Source organism: Sinohyriopsis cumingii, chromosome 12, assembly GCF_028554795.1.
Source record: "Sinohyriopsis cumingii isolate HCF-2022 chromosome 12, ASM2855479v2, whole genome shotgun sequence".
NCBI lineage: Eukaryota > Metazoa > Mollusca > Bivalvia > Unionida > Unionidae > Sinohyriopsis > Sinohyriopsis cumingii.
The window spans coordinates 29441990-29464846 of record NC_142972.1 but is presented as its reverse complement, the minus strand read 5'-3'; the positions used below and the strand labels follow the sequence as shown (position 1 = coordinate 29464846).

Sequence of the window (22857 nt, the reverse complement as noted above, 5' to 3'; positions counted from 1 at the left end):
GCCAGTATATCTGGTGGAGGAAGAACCACCGACCCACAGGATGCTACTGGCAAACAATCTCAGATACCCATGTTGGCTTAGTCTAAGACTTAAACTGACATAAACAGAGTTGAGATGTCAGTGATCTGCAAAGGTGAGTGCCTTAGACCACTCGGCCACATGGGGCACCTATTTTTGATGATTTACATGTTCATTATGCTTCATACTTTAAACCTTGCTAATATGGGTTTTGAACCTGGAGCTGAGCCAATACCAAATGTTACATATGCATTTAGAATTGTCATTATTATTTTAAAGAAAAGCATGAATGGTAATATTGTTATAAGAAAAACAATAACCTCCTGAAGGGACAGACACTGCTGGTCAAAAAATAATTTCCAGGAATCCAAGATAAATCCATTTCCTCTGTTCTTTTCTTACTTTTAGTTAGCACAGAAACCATTATATATTTTTTATTAACTGCAAAATACCAAGTTTGGTAACAAAACTATTTTCTTTCATATCTGACTTAATATGTTAAAAGGATACCTGTAAGTGTAATACAAATTCTTTTGTGACGGCCTTTTCACCTTGGACTTGACATCATGGATACAAAATCATTGCACTCGTCTTAATGTCAGGATACACCAACATGCCAAAACTGGTCAAATCTACATTTTACTATTTTTCTGAAAACTAATTTTTTCTAGTGAAATATGTTTCTTCAGTAAAACATACCAAATCATAAAATCTTAGGAGAACTACTACTGACAAATTCAGCACTCCTAGACTAAAACTTTTTAGCAAAAAAAGCTAGTTAACTGTCCACCTTGGTTGCAGTTAGATAGATTGATCTCCCCTTGATAGTGGGATTGGTACCAATTCCCATGATTACTTTAGTTACTGCTTGAGTGGAAGGCAGACACTATACGGATGTAATTATGGGAAGGCTGGGAGGCTGTATGTGTACAGTATTATGATCAGGTAAGTATTACTGAAGAAACATATTTTACTAGATAAAAATTGTTTTCTTCCTCAGATATGTTACCTGATCATAATACCTTAAGAGAAAAGGTAAGAGGTGGAGATAGTTACATGTCTTTACCCTAGAAAGGCCATCTCTGGTCCCCTAAAGTATTGTATATTCCATAATTAATGCCCCAGGGGTGTTACATTTTCCAAATGGGGGTATTTATTAGAGCACAATAATGAAACTTAAAGCTGCTCTTTTGATGTACTCTTATAATGACCACATGCACATCTGGGAGTCTTTCTGTTACTGAATTCAGCCACTGTAAATATCAGTACAGTTAAAATGATCAATCTATCAACAATTTTCCTACTCAGCAGCTTGTTGAAGTAGGACCGGTAATTCTTTGAATTTGTTGACCAGCTATTGTGTCATGTTTAACACTACATGTGTACCTGTGACTTTAGTAATTTAAACACTGATATATACATTGTAACAGTGGGATCAACTGAGACGGCTGCAGTATTTTGTTGTAATCATGGTTCTGAAGCAGACCGGTATTAAATAGTACAAGTCTTACACTGCACCATTTAGATTAAATGTCATAAATTTGGCAGAAGCAAAAGCCAAACACCATGCCAGCAAGATATATAATGTAACCAGAAACATGTTCAAGAATGGTGCAAGTCAAAGAGTGGACTTACTTAATTCCTGGATTACAGAATGGTGATGATTCTTGGTAAGTTTTCAATTTTCTATTCTTAAAAAAGGGGATAGGGCATTAATTAGAGCAGGTGCATTAATTAGGGAAGGGAATATACAATATTTGGAACAGCTTTTACATTACCTGATTGCTGATACACTGTCCTTTCCCTCTTTGAGGGGTAAGATGATATGGAATCTTCCTCTGCTTGGTCCTTTTCAAGTATCATTTCAGAGCTTGCTCTGGGTCTTATAGGAGACCTTGTGATTTTGTTACAAAAGTCTCATTCCACAGGAACAGGAACAGGAGCCTGTTCCTGGCAATGAAAGCAGAGGTCATCATGATTGATGCTGACCATCTTGTCAGAACTGCAAGTAGTTCAGGTTAACTGGTAAAGTATGTATTTTGCTGATTCTGCCTGCTATTGCAGGGGCCCTGAGTGGCCAAGTAGTCTAAAGCACTCACCGTTACAGATCACTGCCATCTCACCTCTGTCTCCATGGGTTCAAGTCTTGGTTTCGGCCAATGTGGGTATGTGAGAAAGCTTGACAGTAGCTTCTCATGGGTTGGTGGTTCTTTCTGGGGTTTTCATGGGTTCTTCCTCCGCCATTTATACTGGTGCCAGGTATAGCCTATCTTGTGCTGAAAAATGGTGTTAAACCCTACAACAACAACAACAACAACCTGCTGTTGCTAGTGTTAAGTAAGAGGTGAACCAATGAAGCCCTCAAGATTGGTTCAAACAGTGTCTAATTATTCAACCAGGTTAGCATCCATGGCAGATTCCACTTTGCACACAGAGCTGCTTTTGGATGTGTAAACTCCAAATCTGACAGTAAATCGAAAAGGTTTTTCTTTCCACCTCTTGATGAGAGTGTCAGGATGGTTTGACTAATATGATCCAGATGTGCAGGTTCAACAAATCTGAATTGGGATGTCATGGTTGCTTGAGCAAATGATTACATATTTATGTATCATGAGGATTTTCTGCCATTAGCTTAATGATGTTGTTGATCCAAGATTTTTCCCACTTGAGTGGAACAACCAGGATGAGGTTACAATCCAGTTCTCTTGCTTTCTGTATCATGTTCAGCACAACCATGTCAAATTCCTTATGTTGGAGTGGGTTACAGGATATGTACTCTACAAAACTGGTCCCTAATGCACCCTACAAGATGACATCTGAGGCGCTTATTGATGAGGACTTTGCCAATCCCATGGCTGCTATGTGTCTGTAATGCTGTCCAAGTCAGCCACTCAACCTGATAATGATAACAGTTGAATGATGCTTGGTCTTTGTTGATTAGCATGTCTAAAGATGGAACTCACAACCAAGCCATTGATGGAGAAGGAGTAGGAGAATTAACTCTAGTGGTAACAAGTGAAAGTCTTCCTTGATTGATGCTTGGAAGGCAGAGTCTTCTCTTGTCAGTGAGATCTACTGAAGACAATGGGGCTTGTTAGCATACCTCGTTACCCCTGGGAGAACAGGGCAATGCTGATGCCTCCTGGGTAACCTGAGATGAAGAAAAAAAAGATTGTCTAAAGAGGTAGCCCACCATGCTCACAGAACATCCTGATTGGGATCTGATCACAAAGCGAGTTTTCCCTTTGAATGGTAAAGTCATGAAAACACTGTCAATCCATATCATGTGTGTACTGGGGTACTAAATTGGGTACCCAGTGCATTGCTGGGCATCGGATGCATTGAGTGGCCTGTGGCTGATTCATAAAAATACCTCATGATGGAGGATGCAAACTGAAGAATGACCTTATGTCTTTTGGTTTAAACATTCAGAGAGACTGTGGTAGTCACCTGTTGCAATCTAAAACATGGCAGAGTCTGGATTTGACAAAAAAATACCATTTTATTTTGCATGACATTGTGCTGAGATGATTTAGGGGACATTTGATCCACAAAACTGGTCCATAAAGCCGATGTGTGAGATAATATTCAAAAGGCTTGTTTTAATCTCAGTCTCGCTCCAATGAAGATAACTAAGGCCTTCTGTTTGTCTTGCAATGTACAATAGACTGTGGTGGTGAGAAATGGTGACTTCCAAATGGTCACTAAGTAAAAGCTAGAGAACAAAGTGAAGTGACCTCACTTAGGAAATAAAGCACTTTGCTGGGCATTGTTTGCAGTGAGTGCCTTTCGGTACTATGTGGGTTAAACTAATCCACGAGAGTGCCTGTATGACATGGGTTCAGTAAAATGGACAAAGATTGTTCATCTGGTGACTGACAATGGAATATTTACTGTGGTATCAACCCATTGTGATCAGAGTCATATGGCAGAGTCTGGTCATCGTGGAACAGGGCTATCATAGTTGACACAATGTTGTCCAGTGTATTAGGTTGGGACAGGATACAGTATATCTGATCCATGTAGCCAGTCCATATATCTGAAGTGTGAGACAGTAACTGAGGTAGTTTCTTTTGATCTCAGCCTCACTCAGTGACAGGTGATAAAGGCAATTGGGTGTAGAGCCCATGCGGCAAACTACCTACTGGTTCTACCCAGGAAGGTTATCAGTCAGAGATGTGGTTCTCTGCAATAGCTTTGATCAATCCAATATCGTTGATGAAGCGTGTGGTGTGTGAGACCCATCGCGAAGCAATTCATTCCCTACCATGATGTCAGTGTGTATACTGATGTCGTTGTCCCTCAAAGTTTGCTTCTGTGCCTTCCCCTTTAGTACCCCTAGTACTGACTCCAGTCCATGATGTGCAAGTCTGACATGAATTGGTGGATTGACAACTGATGCAAGCTACACATGTAAAGTGGTTATCAGTCCAATGTTTCCAATGTTACCAAATCATGTCGATCTTAATATCTTAAAATAGAACCTATACAGACGTACACAAAATTTAGTTATAGATAATTAATACAACTTACAGTCATGAATAAAATTTACAAAATTATAAACATATATAACACTATACAGGTAAAATCACTAAACTGTTGCTTATAGTAACAACTAAGTGGTTGTTAAGACTAAACAGTATAGAAACTTACCTGTATGTATCTTGCCATGGCAGAACCATACAGAAATATAATTAAGCTTCTATTACACACAATATCTGCAAATTAAATTGCAATGAACCATTACTATTGATACTTACAAAGTGGATGCAATAATATCAATCTATAAGACAATGTTACCTGTAGTGAAGGCCACATGATGGCCTATACAGATAAATAAGTGTCATTTATATCACTGTTAAGTGGACACTAGATTAATATACGAAACTTACCTCTATGTATCTGACCATAGTGGAAATATTAAATGAGTTTTCTATATCACACATTAAACCTGCACATATTTAAATATAGCTGTATCAATGTGAGGGGACACGTCAGTGACTTGTGCAAGTATATAACAAGGGTGCCTGAGTATGTGAGGACAGCAAAGTAATGATACAAAAAAAGACAGAACTTTGTTGTTGAAGAAAGAATGAAAAGTTGGAAATTATAGATGCAGTATACTTCCCTTCAAAGAGAATACTCCTTGAACTTGTTTTAAGACAGAATACTTGTATGTGGATTGTAATTTAAGTAGTCAAGGGATTGGTACCAATCCTTGTATCAAGTGGAGATCACTACATCTAACTGCCTCGTAGGTGAGCAGATAACTTTTAGCTTTTTAGCTAAAATGTTTTAGCCTGGGAAGGCTGGATTTGCCAGGCAGTGGTTGTTCTCCTAAGGTATTATGATCTGGTGATGAATTTGAAGAAGAAAAAATATTTTTTCTTAGATGGCCTATGGTGCCATGTTGGATATCAGATGAGCACTATTTTCTTTCAGAACTAGCTACATACTGCTATTATTTTTAAATAGTATTTTAGTTAAAACCCCATGCCAAAAAGACAATTTGTACTGGAGAAGTAACTATTAAGTGACTTTCAGGATGGCCATCTGGGCAGCCATTTTGAAGGTTAGGTCATTATACACCAGAAATAACTATACTGCAAGAAAGAAAGTTTTCTTGAATGCTTGTATGGTCATCAATATAGGAAAAGCAGCTTTCATGAGATATCTCAAAGTCTGGGAAGTCACACTGGCATCAATTTTAGTAAGAACCAACCATATGCAATTAAAAGTGTTTTAGTGAAAACCCCATTTAAATATGACCACCCATTCAAAAGAAGTGAAAACAAAATTTTCAAGATAACCAACTCTGATTATTTAGGACTAACCAGATATCATAAGAAGTCCTTTAGTGAAAACCTTTTGTCTAGACACCATGTATTCAGGTAATTTAAGTAGGTATAATATTTGCAAGAGTGCTACAATGGCAGCCATAATTAAAGTCTGATATGCATCATTTTCATTCAGAACCAGCTACATCTGAATACCCCATGTCGCAACGCTAGCAGTTCTGGCGAAGTAGCCATGACAAGATTTTTAAGATGGCCAACATAGCTATGATCTGACAAACGAAATTTTCATTTAGGACTAACAAGACAGTGTAAAATGTTTTACTGGATGTTTGTGGGGTATTATTTTCATTTAGCACTAACAAGACAGTGTAAAATGTTTTACTGGATGTTTGTGGGGTATTATTTTCATTTAGCACTAACAAGACAGTGTAAAATGTTTTACTGGGTGTTTGTGGGGTATTATTTTCATTTAGGACTAACAAGACAGTGTAAAATGTTTTACTGGATGTTTGTAGGGTATTATTTTCATTTAGGACTAACAAGACAGTGTAAAATGTTTTACTGGATGTTTGTGGGGTATTATTTTCATTTAGGACTAACAAGACAGTGTAAAATGTTTTACCTAAATGTTTGTGGGGTATTATTTTCATTTAGGACTAACAAGACAGTGTAAAATGTTTTACTGGGTGTTTGTGGGGTATTATTTTCATTTAGGACTAACAAGACAGTGTAAAATGTTTCACTGGATGTTTGTGGGGTATTATTTTCATTTAGGACTAACAAGACAGTGTAAAATGTTTTACTGGATGTTTGTGGGGTATTTTTTTCATTTAGGACTAACAAGACAGTGTAAAATGTTTTACTGGATGTTTGTGGGGTATTATTTTCATTTAGGACTAACAAGACAGTGTAAAATGTTTTACTGGATGTTTGTGGGGTATTATTTTCATTTAGCACTAACAAGACAGATGTTTGTGGGGTATTATTTTCATTTAGGACTAACAAGACAGTGTAAAATGTTTTACTGGATGTTTGTGGGGTATTATTTTCATTTAGGACTAACAAGACAGTGTAAAATGTTTTACTGGATGTTTGTGGGGTATTATTTTCATTTAGGACTAACAAGACAGTGTAAAATGTTTTACCTAAATGTTTGTGGGGTATTATTTTCATTTAGGACTAACAAGACAGTGTAAAATGTTTTACCTAAATGTTTGTGGGGTATTATTTTCATTTAGGACTAACAAGACAGTGTAAAATGTTTCACTGGATGTTTGTGGGGTATTATTTTCATTTAGGACTAACAAGACAGTGTAAAATGTTTTACTGGGTGTTTGTGGGGTATTTTTTTCATTTAGGACTAACAAGACAGTGTAAAATTTTTTACTGGATGTTTGTGGGGTATTATTTTCATTTAGGACTAACAAGACAGTGTAAAATGTTTTACCTAAATGTTTGTGGGGTATTATTTTCATTTAGGACTAACAAGACAGTGTAAAATGTTTTACTGGGTGTTTGTGGGGTATTATTTTCATTTAGGACTAACAAGACAGTGTAAAATGTTTCACTGGATGTTTGTGGGGTATTATTTTCATTTAGGACTAACAAGACAGTGTAAAATGTTTTACTGGATGTTTGTGGGGTATTTTTTTCATTTAGGACTAACAAGACAGTGTAAAATGTTTTACTGGATGTTTGTGGGGTATTATTTTCATTTAGGACTAACAAGACAGTGTAAAATGTTTTACTGGATGTTTGTGGGGTATTTTTTTCATTTAGGACTAACAAGACAGTGTAAAATTTTTTACTGGATGTTTGTGGGGTATTATTTTCATTTAGGACTAACAAGACAGTGTAAAATGTTTTACCTAAATGTTTGTGGGGTATTATTTTCATTTAGGACTAACAAGACAGTGTAAAATGTTTTACTGGGTGTTTGTGGGGTATTATTTTCATTTAGGACTAACAAGACAGTGTAAAATGTTTCACTGGATGTTTGTGGGGTATTATTTTCATTTAGGACTAACAAGACAGTGTAAAATGTTTTACTGGATGTTTGTGGGGTATTTTTTTCATTTAGGACTAACAAGACAGTGTAAAATGTTTTACTGGATGTTTGTGGGGTATTATTTTCATTTAGGACTAACAAGACAGTGTAAAATGTTTTACTGGATGTTTGTGGGGTATTATTTTCATTTAGCACTAACAAGACAGATGTTTGTGGGGTATTATTTTCATTTAGGACTAACAAGACAGTGTAAAATGTTTTACTGGATGTTTGTGGGGTATTATTTTCATTTAGGACTAACAAGACAGTGTAAAATGTTTTACTGGATGTTTGTGGGGTATTATTTTCATTTAGGACTAACAAGACAGTGTAAAATGTTTTACCTAAATGTTTGTGGGGTATTATTTTCATTTAGGACTAACAAGACAGTGTAAAATGTTTTACTGGGTGTTTGTGGGGTATTATTTTCATTTAGGACTAACAAGACAGTGTAAAATGTTTTACTGGATGTTTGTGGGGTATTTTTTTCATTTAGGACTAACAAGACAGTGTAAAATTTTTTACTGGATGTTTGTGGGGTATTATTTTCATTTAGGACTAACAAGACAGTGTAAAATGTTTTACTGGATGTTTGTGGGGTATTATTTTCATTTAGGACTAACAAGACAGTGTAAAATGTTTTACCTAAATGTTTGTGGGGTATTTTTATTTAGGACTAACAAGACAGTGTAAAATGTTTTACTGGGTGTTTGTGGGGTATTATTTTCATTTAGGACTAACAAGACAGTGTAAAATGTTTTACCTAAATGTTTGTGGGGTATTATTTTCATTTAGGACTAACAAGACAGTGTAAAATGTTTTACCTAAATGTTTGTGGGGTATTATTTTCATTTAGGACTAACAAGACAGTGTAAAATGTTTTACCTAAATGTTTGTGGGGTATTATTTTCATTTAGGACTAACAAGACAGTGTAAAATGTTTTACTGGATGTTTGTGGGGTATTATTTTCATTTAGGACTAACAAGACAGTGTAAAATGTTTTACTGGGTGTTTGTGGGGCATTATTTTCATTTAGGACTAACAAGACAGTGTAAAATGTTTTACTGGATGTTTGTGGGGTATTATTTTCATTTAGGACTAACAAGACAGTGTAAAATGTTTTACTGGGTGTTTGTGGGGCATTATTTTCATTTAGGACTAACAAGACAGTGTAAAATGTTTTACTGGATGTTTGTGGGGTATTATTTTCATTTAGCACTAACAAGACAGTGTAAAATGTTTTACTGGATGTTTGTGGGGTATTATTTTCATTTAGCACTAACAAGACAGTGTAAAATGTTTTACTGGATGTTTGTGGGGTATTATTTTCATTTAGCACTAACAAGACAGTGTAAAATGTTTTACTGGATGTTTGTGGGGTATTATTTTCATTTAGGACTAACAAGACAGTGTAAAATGTTTTACTGGATGTTTGTGGGGTATTATTTTCATTTAGGACTAACAAGACAGTGTAAAATGTTTTACTGGATGTTTGTGGGGTATTATTTTCATTTAGGACTAACAAGACAGTGTAAAATGTTTTACTGGATGTTTGTGGGGTATTATTTTCATTTAGCACTAACAAGACAGTGTAAAATGTTTTACTGGGTGTTTGTGGGGTATTATTTTCATTTAGGACTAACAAGACAGTGTAAAATGTTTTACTGGATGTTTGTGGGGTATTATTTTCATTTAGGATTAACAAGACAGTGTAAAATGTTTTACTGGATGTTTGTGGGGTATTATTTTCATTTAGCACTAACAAGACAGATGTTTGTGGGGTATTATTTTCATTTAGGACTAACAAGACAGTGTAAAATGTTTTACTGGATGTTTGTGGGGTATTATTTTCATTTAGGACTAACAAGACAGTGTAAAATGTTTTACTGGATGTTTGTGGGGTATTATTTTCATTTAGCACCAACAAGACAGTGTAAAATGTTTTACTGGATGTTTGTCGGGTATTATTTTCATTTAGCACCAACAAGACAGTGTAAAATGTTTTACTGGATGTTTGTGGGGTATTATTTTCATTTAGGACTAACAAGACAGTGTAAAATGTTTTACTGGATGTTTGTGGGGTATTATTTTCATTTAGGACTAACAAGACAGTGTAAAATGTTTTACTGGATGTTTGTGGGGTATTATTTTCATTTAGGATTAACAAGACAGTGTAAAATGTTTTACTGGATGTTTGTGGGGTATTATTTTTGTTAAGGTCATAATATTATAAGACCCACCACCATAGCCATCACTTAATCCTTGTGTTAAGGTCATAATACTGTAAGACCCACCACCATAACAATCACTTAACCCTTGCATTACAGTCATAATACTATAAGACCCACCACCATAACAATCACTTAATCCTTGCATTAAGGTCATAAGACTTTAAGACCCACCACCATAACCATCACTTAATCCTTGTGTTAAGGTCATAATATTATAAGACCCACCACCATAACCATCACTTAATCCTTGTGTTAAGGTCATAATATTATAAGACCCACCACCATAACCATCACTAAATCCTTGTGTTAAGGTCATAATATTATAACACCCACCACCATTACCATCACTTAATCCTTGTGTTAATATTATAACACCCACCACCATTACCATCACTTAATCCTTGTGTTAAGATTATAATATTATAACATCCACCACCATAACCATCACTTAATCCTTGTGTTAAGATTATAATATTATAACATCCACCACCATAACCATCACTTAATCCTTGTGTTAAGATTATAATATTATAACATCCACCACCATAACCATCACTTAATCCTTGTGTTAATATTATAACATCCACCACCATAACCATCACTTAATCCTTGTGTTAAGATTATAATATTATAACATCCACCACCATAACCATCACTTAATCCTTGTGTTAATATTATAACATCCACCACCATAACCATCACTTAATCCTTGTGTTAAGATTATAATATTATAACATCCACCACCATAACCATCACTTAATCCTTGTGTTAAGATTATTATACTATAACACCCACCACCATAACCATCACTCAATCCCAAGACAGAAATGATCATGATTCATGACATTAATGAACCAGAGTCTTATTTGCAATGACGTACGTAGCTCACCTCAACTTTCACTAGTCCCCAGAAGACATTGTAAACATTATCATCCAGAAAAAAAATCACACTAAAGTGATCTTGGCTCCTTTTCTAACTAATGATTCATTTGTAATTTTTTATCTGAAACTCTTTAACTTTTAATCATTTTAACATTTTAAGTCTCAACTTTAAATTGGCACTATGTAGCTATTAGTGTGTCCCTGCTATTGCACGCTCCATTATAACATGAATTTAGATATAACAAGACAGTAGCTAGACCCCTATATTATCAAAGATGAAATACTGTTATTATCAAAAGCCAGGAATAACAAATTTTACTTTTATGACAAGTCTGTAAAAATGTGATCCATTACAAAAGTACGTACAGTGGTTACTCAGTATAATGGACTTCTTGGTAACAATGGTCTGTCATATAACATGAGTGTATTTAGGACCAAATATATCCAGATGCATAGCGTATTTATATTAAGATAAGGTGACTTCTCTGGGAGTTATAATGCAGGGCACACTTATAGGTGTCCTAAAGAGCGGTATAGTGCAGATCACTATAGCTGCAATGCCCAATGACAAAAAATTCTCTCATCCACACTGCTGAGATTTATGAAAAGAATTTCTGCCAAACTTTATATCAGGAAATTTTACAAAGCAATTGAGGGACAAGGAATGGTCAATCAGTCTCATTGTAGCAACATACAATAATCATGATACATGCCTATACAGATCCCAGTGATTTTCAAAATTCCAACCGAATCTTTAGATTTTCCTTTTTGTCCTTTTTCAGAACTGTGGAACACTTTGTTGGTCAGGTAACTAATGTGCAAATTAATGTCAGCTCTGATAAACAGTGAAGATAGCAGATATTTAATTTATTCTTTTTATCAAGAGAGAGCCACAAACCACTGGCATTTATTATATATGTAGCTGTCTTAACTATAATAATGTACATCAGATATTTCACTCAAGTCAAATCATTTTAATTTTGGACGCTTGCTTCAATACTATCTAAGTAACTCATACAGTTATTCTTTCATGACCATTTCATGGCTGTTATGATAATAAAAGATAATTACTTAATAACAAGACCAAAAACAAATAATTTTAATATAAATTACACAAATACTTTCAAGTTTTCTAAATATTTTGATTTATACAGGTTTTTGAAATCTAGTTTCATATATTATTCATAATAATATGCAGTCTACAATTACTTATATTTATTTCGTAATTTGTATATGGCTTGATTTTAAAAAAATGTATTCTTAATTGCCTCATTTGTCTTGAGGACCTCAGGGGAAACTAGTGTAAAATAAATGAGTTACCTTTATTACGCAAAGTTTATTTATTATAGTTATTATTATTATTATTATCATTATTATTATTATTAAAAGATACTATGTAATGCTCAAATCATAAGTTATAGAGTTTTTTGAGAATTCAAGAAATGTCTGAAAAAATGAAAATGTTGGATATTTTTTCTTCTAAGACACAGGGAATGAGTTAATTCAGTGTGCAAACATCTGACAATGCTATCCCAGACCTGAAATGGCAGTGGATAATTCATGTTACCTAGGAGATCTTGGAAGTGGATCAAGGGGAACAAAAGTATCTGTGGTTTTCTTTGGACTGTTGGCCCTGTAACAAAACCACATCACAAAACTAAAATTAGCATGCACGGCAAAACACACACACACACTAGGTGATATGAAACTGTATACTATAGTAATGCTAATGAAATGAAGAATTGCTAAATTATATAACACAGTGAGTGGCTATAAATACATGCATATGTATAATTTTCAGTATATAACACAGTGAGTGGCTATAAATACATGTATATGCATCACTTTCAGTAATTAACACAGTGAGTGGCTATAAATACATGTATATGCATCACTTTCAGTAATTAACACAGTGAGTGGCTATAAATACATCTATATGCAACACTTTCAGTAATTAACACAGTGCGTGGCTATAAATACATGTATATGCATCACTTTCAGTAATTAACACAGTGAGTGGTTATAAATACATGTATATGCATCACTTTCAGTAATTAACACAGTGAGTGGCTATAAATACATGTATATGCATCACTTTCAGTAATTAACACAGTGAGTGGCTATAAATACATGCATATGCATCACTTTCAGTAATTAAGACAGTGAGTGGCTATAAATACATGCATATGCATCACTTTCAGTAATTAACACAGTGAGTGGCTATAAATACATGCATATGTATAATTTTCAGTATATAGCACAGTGAGTGACCATAGATACATGTATATGCATCACTTTCAGTAATTAACACAGGAAGTGGCCATAGATTCATGTACATCCATAATTTTCAATATATAACACAGTGAGTGGCCACAGATACATGTATATACACCATTTTCATTACTTAAGACAATGAGTGGACGTAGATACATGTATATACATAATATTCAGTACTTAAGACAATGAGTGGACGGGGCCCCGAGTGGCTGAGTGGTCTATCGCGCTCTCCGTTACGGATCACTGCCATCTCACCTCTGTCTTCGTGGGTTCAAGTCTCGGATTCAGCCAATGTGGATATATAAGAAAGGTTGCCAGTAGCTTCTCGTGGGTCAGTGGTTCTTTCTGGGGTTTTCCCGGGTTCTTCCTCCACCATTAATACTGGCCGCCATGTATAGCCTATCGTGTGCTGAAAAAATGGCGTTAAACCCTACAACAACAACAACAATGAGTGGACATAGATACATGTACATCATTTTCAGTACTTAAGACAGTGAGTGACCACAGATAGATGTATATACATCATATTCAGTACTTAAGTCATTGAGTGACCATAGATACATGTATATACATCATATTCAGTACTTAAGACAATGAGTGGACATTATAGATACATGTATATGCATCATATTAGTACTTAAGACAGTGAGTGGACATATACACATGTATATACATCATATTCAGTAAGACCTATTTAAATGGGACCTACAATTTTCAATCATTCTATGGCAACTAAACAAAAAGGGGCTATACAGAGTGGCTATAAATTGCATTGATGGGTCCAGAAAACCATCCTTCTCTGCACATAACAATCCCTGCAAATGACACCACATGAGCTAAGCTTAGCTTCTAGTAGTTGTAAAATTATGTTTCCTTTCAAATGTTACTCGGGATATGCAATCTAATGTTGATGGACATTTGTTATCCTGCTTCCTCTATGGCATAATCAAACCGAATACTTTAAACTATGCATCACTGTAATGGCATTAAACTGTCTTCCTAAACATTGATTACCTGGTATTTGTACCAATAATCAGTCTAGAACCAATATCAATCAACTACCCAATTATGAAAGCACCAGCCCAACTCTTGGAGCACAAAAATAACTTTGTTGTAACATGATGGTGCAGATGTAGTAGTAGTAGTCTCAAACTGTGAAACCTGTTAATGTAAGTCACCTGTATGTAACAGTTACTTGACTGCAAAGTTCTGGACATTTTCTTCGAATTTGTTAATATATTATTTCTGTTTTATCAGTTCATTTTCTTATGAACACCAATTTCACTAAACCTAATGAGTGACATATTTGGACAGACTGGACTAAGCAGGTTTATCACATAAATATACAAGTCACTGTGATGGCTTTGTGTTCTGTGGTTGTCATACCATAGTTTTACATTTTTCATCTAAGCTGTGTTGGGACCATCATAGAAAGACAACTAATCAAATTCCTGAACCGTGTAATGATTAATCATTCAAAAAATAACTATACTTTAGTTGAAAAGCTGAAAAATATGATTTGATCTTATGCATGACCAAATCAAAGAGTAAACTTCTGAAATACTATGATATACTACATGGCTTACGTTTAGAATGAATTACTTTGTTGGTGCCCACTTATAAACTGTAAAGAGGTATTAGATTGCCCCATTTTCATCTGGAAGTTGCTGTAAAACCAACCCAGGCCTGACTGGGATGAGCTGCCTCATTGTCTCCTTGGAAAATACACATAGCTACCATTTTCTTGGCATGATGTATCTAATAACTGTTAAAATTGTTAAAATCCAGCCAACAACAACCTCATTTCCTGGAATGTTATGTAACACCAGATCCAAATCTATTCTGTCTGCAGTTTGGTATGTATTTTACACAGGAAAATACAGAATGCTGTAAGACAGCAGTCCATATAAAATACTCTCCCTTGAAATGGTCTGTATTTGATCATTGATCAATAAAACCTCTATTGACTATAGCAGGCACTACTGTGATGTTTATATTTTTAGAACAAAGTCACGACTTACAGTTTCAATCTAGTCAATTAGCCAATGAAACTGAAGTTAGGTACTAATTTGTATTCCACTGAAAGGTTCAATTAACGAATAAATCTTGAAGGCCTATAATAACAGAAATCACTGGTCTACCTTTTGCAATGATAAACAGCTAAATCAGTTCTAGCCAATGGCAGCTTGGCAATTTTATACACTAATGCTGTATCTTTGGGTTATATGAAACGTCTAGGTCATCTAAGGTCAATATTCAAAATAACTACCAGACAGATCAGCACCAATTTTCAAATGGGTGTTGATGTTTCGAGTTTGTACAAAATACACGGGGTTTTAGAATATACACAGGGTGTACAAATTACACAGGATGAGAATATACACAGGGTGTACAAAATACACAGGGTGTACAAAATACACAGGGTATACAAAATACACAGGGTGTACAAAATACACAGGGTGTACAAAATACACAGGGAAAGATGAGAAAATGTAACAGCATGCTACCTACGATAAACCTACCACTATTTTTGCTACATCCAGCTAATTTAAACAAACTGTGCCATGTTATCCTTAGCAATTCAGTGTAACCCTAGCACTACATCTCCATAAAACTAATTTATGCCAATTGTGTTATATTTTTCATAGTAATTTACTATTATCCTAGCACTTTATCTGCTACATCCAGCTAATTCATACATAGTAATTTACTATTATCCTAGCACTTTATCTGCTACATCCAGCTAATTCATACCATGCATTATTCTAAGCAATTCAGTACAACCTAACACTAAAGTAGCAACATCCAGCTAATTAATACCATGCATTATTCTTAGCAATTCAATGTATCTGTTCACTATATCTGCACCACAAGCTAATCCACACCCACTGAGTTTTAGTATTCTTAGCAATTCAATGTGTCCATTCACTATATTTGCTACACACACCTAATCCACACCCAATGTCTTGCATTATTCTTAGCAATGCAATGTATCCATTCACTATATTTGCTACACACACCTAATCCACACCCACTGTGTTGTATTATTCTTAGTAATGAATCCATTCATATCTGCTACATCCAGCTAATTCATATGAGTTGTATTATATTTTTGATATTATTCTAAGTAATTCAGTATAACCCTTGCAATAATTCAGCTACATTAAGCTAATTCACACCCCACTGTGTTGTGTTATTCTTAGCAATGCAATGTAATATCCATTCACTATGTTTGCTACATACAGCTAATCCACACCCACTGTGTTGTATTATTCTTAGCAATGCAATGTATCCATTCACTATATTTGCTACACACACCTAATCCACACCCAGTGTTGTATTATACTTAGTAATGCAATGTATCCATTCACTATATTTGCTACACATACCTAATCCACAGCCACTGTGTCTTATTATTCTTAGCAATGCAATGTATCCATTCACTATGTTTGCTACATACAGCTAAACCACGCCACTGTGTTTTATTATTCTTAGCAATTCAATGTATCCATTCACTATGTTTGCTACACACTGTATCCATTCACTATGTTTGCTACACACAGCTAAACCACACCACTGTGTTTTATTAGTCTTAGCAATTCAATGTATCCATTCACTATGTTTGCTACATACAGCTAATCCACACCAACTGTGTTATACTATTTCTAGCAATTCACTATAATCCTAGCACTATATACCATATTTCCTCATGTATAACCTACTGCACCCAACAGTAAAAAGGAACAATAAACCCAGATCTGCTGTCACACTGTACTGGAAGATGAGGGTCTTAATGGTCTAATTTACATATCTTCAAGCACAGAGAGTAGACCCTAGTCTTCTGGCATGTGTGCAATTCACAATTTGGTGCATGTTGTACATTTGAAAGAACAGTAAAATCAATTCTACCATTATTCTACAAAACTGCTAGCTATCTATAAGACCCTTGTCAAATGCTGATACAGCTGTGATAATTGAAATTACTGGCTTATCAATAAGTAAAGACAACCTCTTTACTGCATCAGTCTGTATCAATTGAAATTTCACCTCTTTACCCATAAGTCTGTATCATTAAAAATGTCAACTCTTTACCCCATGAGTCTGTATCACTAAAACTGTCACCTCTTTACCCCATAAGTCTGTATCATTAAAAATGTCACCTCTTTACCCCATGAGTCTGTATCACTAAAAATGTCACCTCTTTACCCCGTGAGTCTGTATCACTAAAAATGTCACCTCTTTACCCCATGAGTCTGTATCACTAAAAATGTTGCCTCTTTACCCCATGAGTCTGTATCAATAGAAATTTCATCTCTTTATCCCATAAGTCTGTATCACTAAAAATGTCACCTCTTTACCCCATGAGTCTGTATCGCTAAAAATGTCACCTCTTTACCCCATGAGTCTGTATCACTAAAAATGTCACCTCTTTACCCGATGAGTCTGTATCACTAAAAATGTCACCTCTTTACCCCATGAGTCTGTATCACTAAAAATGTCACCTCTTTACCCGATGAGTCTGTATCACTAAAAATGTCACCTCTTTACCCGATGAGTCTGTATCACTAAAAATGTCACCTCTTTACCCCATAAGTCTGTATCATTAAAAATGTCACCTCTTTACCCCATGAGTCTGTATCACTAAAAATGTCACCTCTTTACCCCGTGAGTCTGTATCACTAAAAATGTCACCTCTTTACCCCATAAGTCTGTATCACTAAAAAGTCACCTCTTTACCCCATGAGTCTGTATCACTAAAAATGTCACCTCTTTACCCGATGAGTCTGTATCACTCAAACGTCACCTCTTTACCCGTTAAATCTGTATCACTAGAAATGTCACCTCTTTACCCAATAAGTCTATATCACTAAAAATGTCACCTCTTTACCCCATAAGTCTGTATTACTAAAAATGTCACCTTTTTACCCCATGAGTCTGTATCATTAAAAATGTCACCTCTTTACCCCGTGAGTCTGTATCACTAAAAATGTCACCTCTTTACCTGATGAGTCTGTATCACTCAAACGTCACCTCTTTACCCGTTAAGTCTGTATCACTAGACATGTCACCTCTTTACCCCATAAGTCTGTATCATTAAAAATGTCACCTCTTTACCCGATAAGTCTATATCACTAAAAATGTCACCTCTTTACCCCATAAGTCTGTATTACTAAAAATGTCACCTCTTTACCCCATGAGTCTGTATCATTAAAAATGTCACCTCTTTACCCCATGAGTCTGTATCACTAAAAATGTTACCTCTTTACCCCATGAGTCTGTATCACTAAAATGTCACCTCTTTACCCGTTAAGTCTGTATCACTAGAAATGTCACCTCTTTACCCCATAAGTCTGTATCACTAAAAATGTCACCTCTTTACCCCATAAGTCTGTATCACTAAAATGTCACCTCTTTACCCCATAAGTCTCTATCATTAGAGATTTCACCTCTTTACCCATAAGTCTGTATAAAAATAAATGTCACCTCTTTACCCCATAAGTCTGTATCACTAAAAATGTCACCTCTTTACCCCATAAGTCTGTATCACTAAAATGTCACCTCTTTACCCCATAAGTCTCTATCATTAGAGATTTCACCTCTTTACCCCAAAAGTCTGTATTAAAAAAAATGTCACCTCTTTACCCGTTAAGTCTGTATCGCTCAAAATTTCACCTCTTTACCCCATAAGTCTGTATGACTAGAAATTTCACTTCTTTACCTGATGAGTCTGTATCACTAAAAATGTCACATCTTTACCCCATAAGTCTGTATCACTAAAATGTCACCTCTTTACCTGATAAGTCTATATCACTAAAAATGTCACCTCTTTACCCGTTAAGTCTGTCTCACTAGAAATTTCACCTCCTTACCCCATAAGCCTGGATCACTAAAAATGTCACCTCTTTACCCCAAAAGTCTGTATCACTAAAAACGTCACCTCTTTACCCCATGAGTCTGTATCACTAAAATGTCACCTCTTTACCTGATAAGTCTGTCTCACTAGAAATTTCACCTCTTTACCCCATAAGTCTGTATCACTAAAAACGTCACCTCTTTACCCCATGAGTAAGTATCACTAAAATTTCACCTCTTTAACCCATAAGTCTGTCTCACTAAAATTTCACCTCTTTACCCCTTAAGTCTGTATCACTAAAATTTTCACCTCTTTACCCAATAAGTCTGTATCACTAAAAATGTCACCTCTTTACCCCATAAGTCTGTATCACTAAAAACGTCACCTCTTTACCCCATGAGTAAGTATCACTAAAATGTCACCTCTTTACCCCATAAGTGTGTATCACTAGAAATTTCACCTCTTTATCCCATAAGTCTGTATCACTAGAAATTTCACCTCATTATCCCATAAGTCTGTATCACTAAAAATTTCAATTCAAACATAATGATATACATGTCTAGTAATATCAATAAATATACTAATTGAAAAGAAGAGAATTACAGTATCACAAGTATTACTAATAATAGAAATCATGGATTGTAATATTAGTAAGTTATTTAATGCATAATTATCATGAGCAAAATTTGCTTTTGACAAGGTTCTTTTCCATACTAAAATGTATGTATGATAAAAATCATTACAATTTTGCATTCAAACCTACAAACCATTTGCACATTGATGTTTTATGCTCGATCTTTAAACACTATAATTTCTAGGTGAGATGAAAAATGATATTAAGTAGAATTAACTTCACACTTGACAGATAAACATGCTATTAATGAACATACAGTGTATTAAAATTTTGACAATTTGCAATTTTCACACTTTTTTCTGGCAGTACTTTCATTGGGTTTCAAACAAAAGCATGTACAATGGAGTCTCTATATAACACAAAACCTATTCTGAGGATTATAGACATCCCCCCCAAAAAAAATCTTAATGTAATTTTTTAAAACATATCTGGAACTACTAAAAATGTAATTTGTTTTGAACATTAAAACAAATCCCACATATGTAGAAAACTAGTTGTATTTAGGATAAATTGGAAAGGTAAATGGCATACAGGATTATTTACCACTGAAAATAATGTTCTGGTTCCAATCAGTCACAAATAATGTCCATTCAAGCTATTGAAAAACATCTGTTTGATAAATATCAACAATTTCCAACAGATAAATTACCAAGTTCAAAATAATGCATTATACTATGTAATATTCCAGCATAAGGCGATATCCCATGTAACATTGTAAACTTTTACATCTTATAATGAAGGATTACTTTATCTTGGGCAATATACTTGTCCCCTTAGAAGTATTTAATTAAAGCCTGAATATTCCACGGCTGACTTGGGTCTTATGCTGTTTACAGATTCAAGTATATAGAGTACAAGGTTAAAGTTGTTCATTTCTGCTGTTGAATCTATCAACAATGGCTTATGCACAGAAACTGAATGGATTAATGGGAACTGACTAATGTACATGACCTATAGACCTTTACTATATGCAATACAGTGTTAAATAGAGACCACCACTGTACAGGTGCAATAATACATAAGGCAGCTATGGCAGCCATGTTATAAAAACGTATTTCACATGCACTCAATTACATCACCATGCAATGAAGTTTCTGACCTGTAGCTGCAAAATTAGAAGAATCACATGACTTTGATGTATACATGCAAAATGATAATATTAGTACATTACAATGATATGATAAATATCAGCATACCCTTATATTGTAAAGGGCATCATTACATCATGCATGAGTTCTCCTTTATTAGAGTATTTAAGAAGAGATATCATGAGCATGTATGTGCTTCTAATAGATAATGGAGTTTAGTATTTTAATACTAAACATGTTAAAATAAACAGTAATTATTGCTATCTTCATATAATGTGCATTGTTATACTCTCCTCAGAGGGTCTCAAGGGAGAATAGTCCTTGACTAATGAGTCACCCTCTATAAATAAAGCATTATTATTATTATTATTATTATTATTATTATTTGGTAAGAAATGTAGGATGCAAGTTAAAAATTATAATATATAAAGTCGTGCTTACAGGAAAATGGCATAAATTTGTTCTGAAAACTTCACAATTTCAGAAAACATTAAAGGAAAAACTCATGGACATTGTAAGATGACATTCTTTGGTGTTATGCCATAGAGAGGAAAATAATTAATAATATGACTAATGAGATTGATAATTATAAATGCTATGCAATAAATAAAGATCTAACATTCCAGCACTTTGAAGCAAAATTTGAGGACTAAATTTTGACAAACATTTCTTGGTATTGTGGGACATATTTAGAATTTAAGGGTTGAATATTGATTGCTGCAGGGTCCTTCTTCATAAACAAATGCAAGCAATCTGATATTTTAACAATATAAAATGATGAAATCCTCTTTGACAGGTTTATTCACCTCTGTTGCCATTTTAAAAAAAGTATTATTATTAATATTATTATTATTACAATTATTATTATTATTTATTATTGGACAAATACTTTATGAAGAAAAGAAGGAGTTTAGTAAAACAATTTAAAGTACTGCCATGCTGTTATTCATTATTCATAACCACCAAATTCCGAGACCATAAATGAGTTCAACTTTATCCAAACGGAGTTATATAGCAGGTGATAATTTTCCCCATAATTTACATCAACATAAAATTATGTTCAGATGCATTTATTCTGTCTGTAGTAAAATCAAAGTATTTGAGAAACGATAAGTATAGTTTTGATATTAAACACCCTGTTAACAGGATGGGATACAAAATGTGGACATATTGATATTTGTGTAGACCTCCATTATTGAAAGCAATTAAGGGATAACTGTATTGTAGGATTTTAGCACATTTAACTGGTTGTTTTACTGTTGCACATTGATTTTTCCACTTATATGTTTGAAACTGATATCTACAACACTAAAACCATCTATACTCACTTATAAGTCCCACTGCAAACAAAACAGACCCAGATCTGCTGCCACATAATATTCTGGCAAATCAGGGCCTATTTTGTTTGTTCTACTGATTACTCCTAACAAACCGAACAGACCCAGATCTGCCAGTACATTATGCAATGGCAGACCTGGGTGTTTGCAGCTTACAGATGGACTTGACTTATAACTGAGCATATATGGTATTTATAAATGTCATTAAAAAAATATAGGCAATAGTCTAATTCTTTATGTCAGTGTGTCACATGAAAGTCATGAGATCATAAAGGCCATCAAAGTAACTGACAGTGTATCATGGACTGAACTGTTGTAGATTTGTGATGTTTGACCAATCAAAACATGTGTTATATCCAAAGACGTATTAGAATACATTTGCACGTTTGACCAATCAAAATGTATGTTACATCCAAAAAATGTCATGGAATACATGGTATTTGTATATTATTCAAAATAAAGTATCATCTATGTATCTTTGAATTTGTCAAAAAAGTACTTAAAGGATGAACAATATGAAATACTTAACATTTTAGCATATTATTTACTCAAGTTAACAATGGTCATCATGTCTATGAACCTTTCAAGAAATGTCAAACAATATATACTCTGTGAAAGTGTTATAAGTGGACTAATTTGTGACAAGGTACTAGGTGGCTTACAGACACCTTTGGATTGAATTGAGAGAAA

At 34.5% G+C, this 22857-nt stretch overlaps 1 protein-coding gene across 2 annotated transcripts in view; it reads right to left on the bottom strand.

Annotated features, from left to right (window-relative positions):
* Positions 1 to 22857, bottom strand: part of LOC149786166 (spermatogenesis-associated serine-rich protein 1-like) — a 48787-nt gene that overhangs the window by 4287 nt on the left and 21643 nt on the right. The window contains exon 6 of one of the 2 annotated variants that reach the window (XM_089976518.1): positions 12545 to 12610. The exons of the other annotated variant lie outside the window; for it this stretch is intronic. Within the exon in view, the coding sequence (XP_089832644.1) occupies positions 12545 to 12610 (66 nt within the window). The remainder of the gene's footprint in view (positions 1 to 12544; positions 12611 to 22857) is intronic. 2 annotated transcript variants of the gene reach the window in all.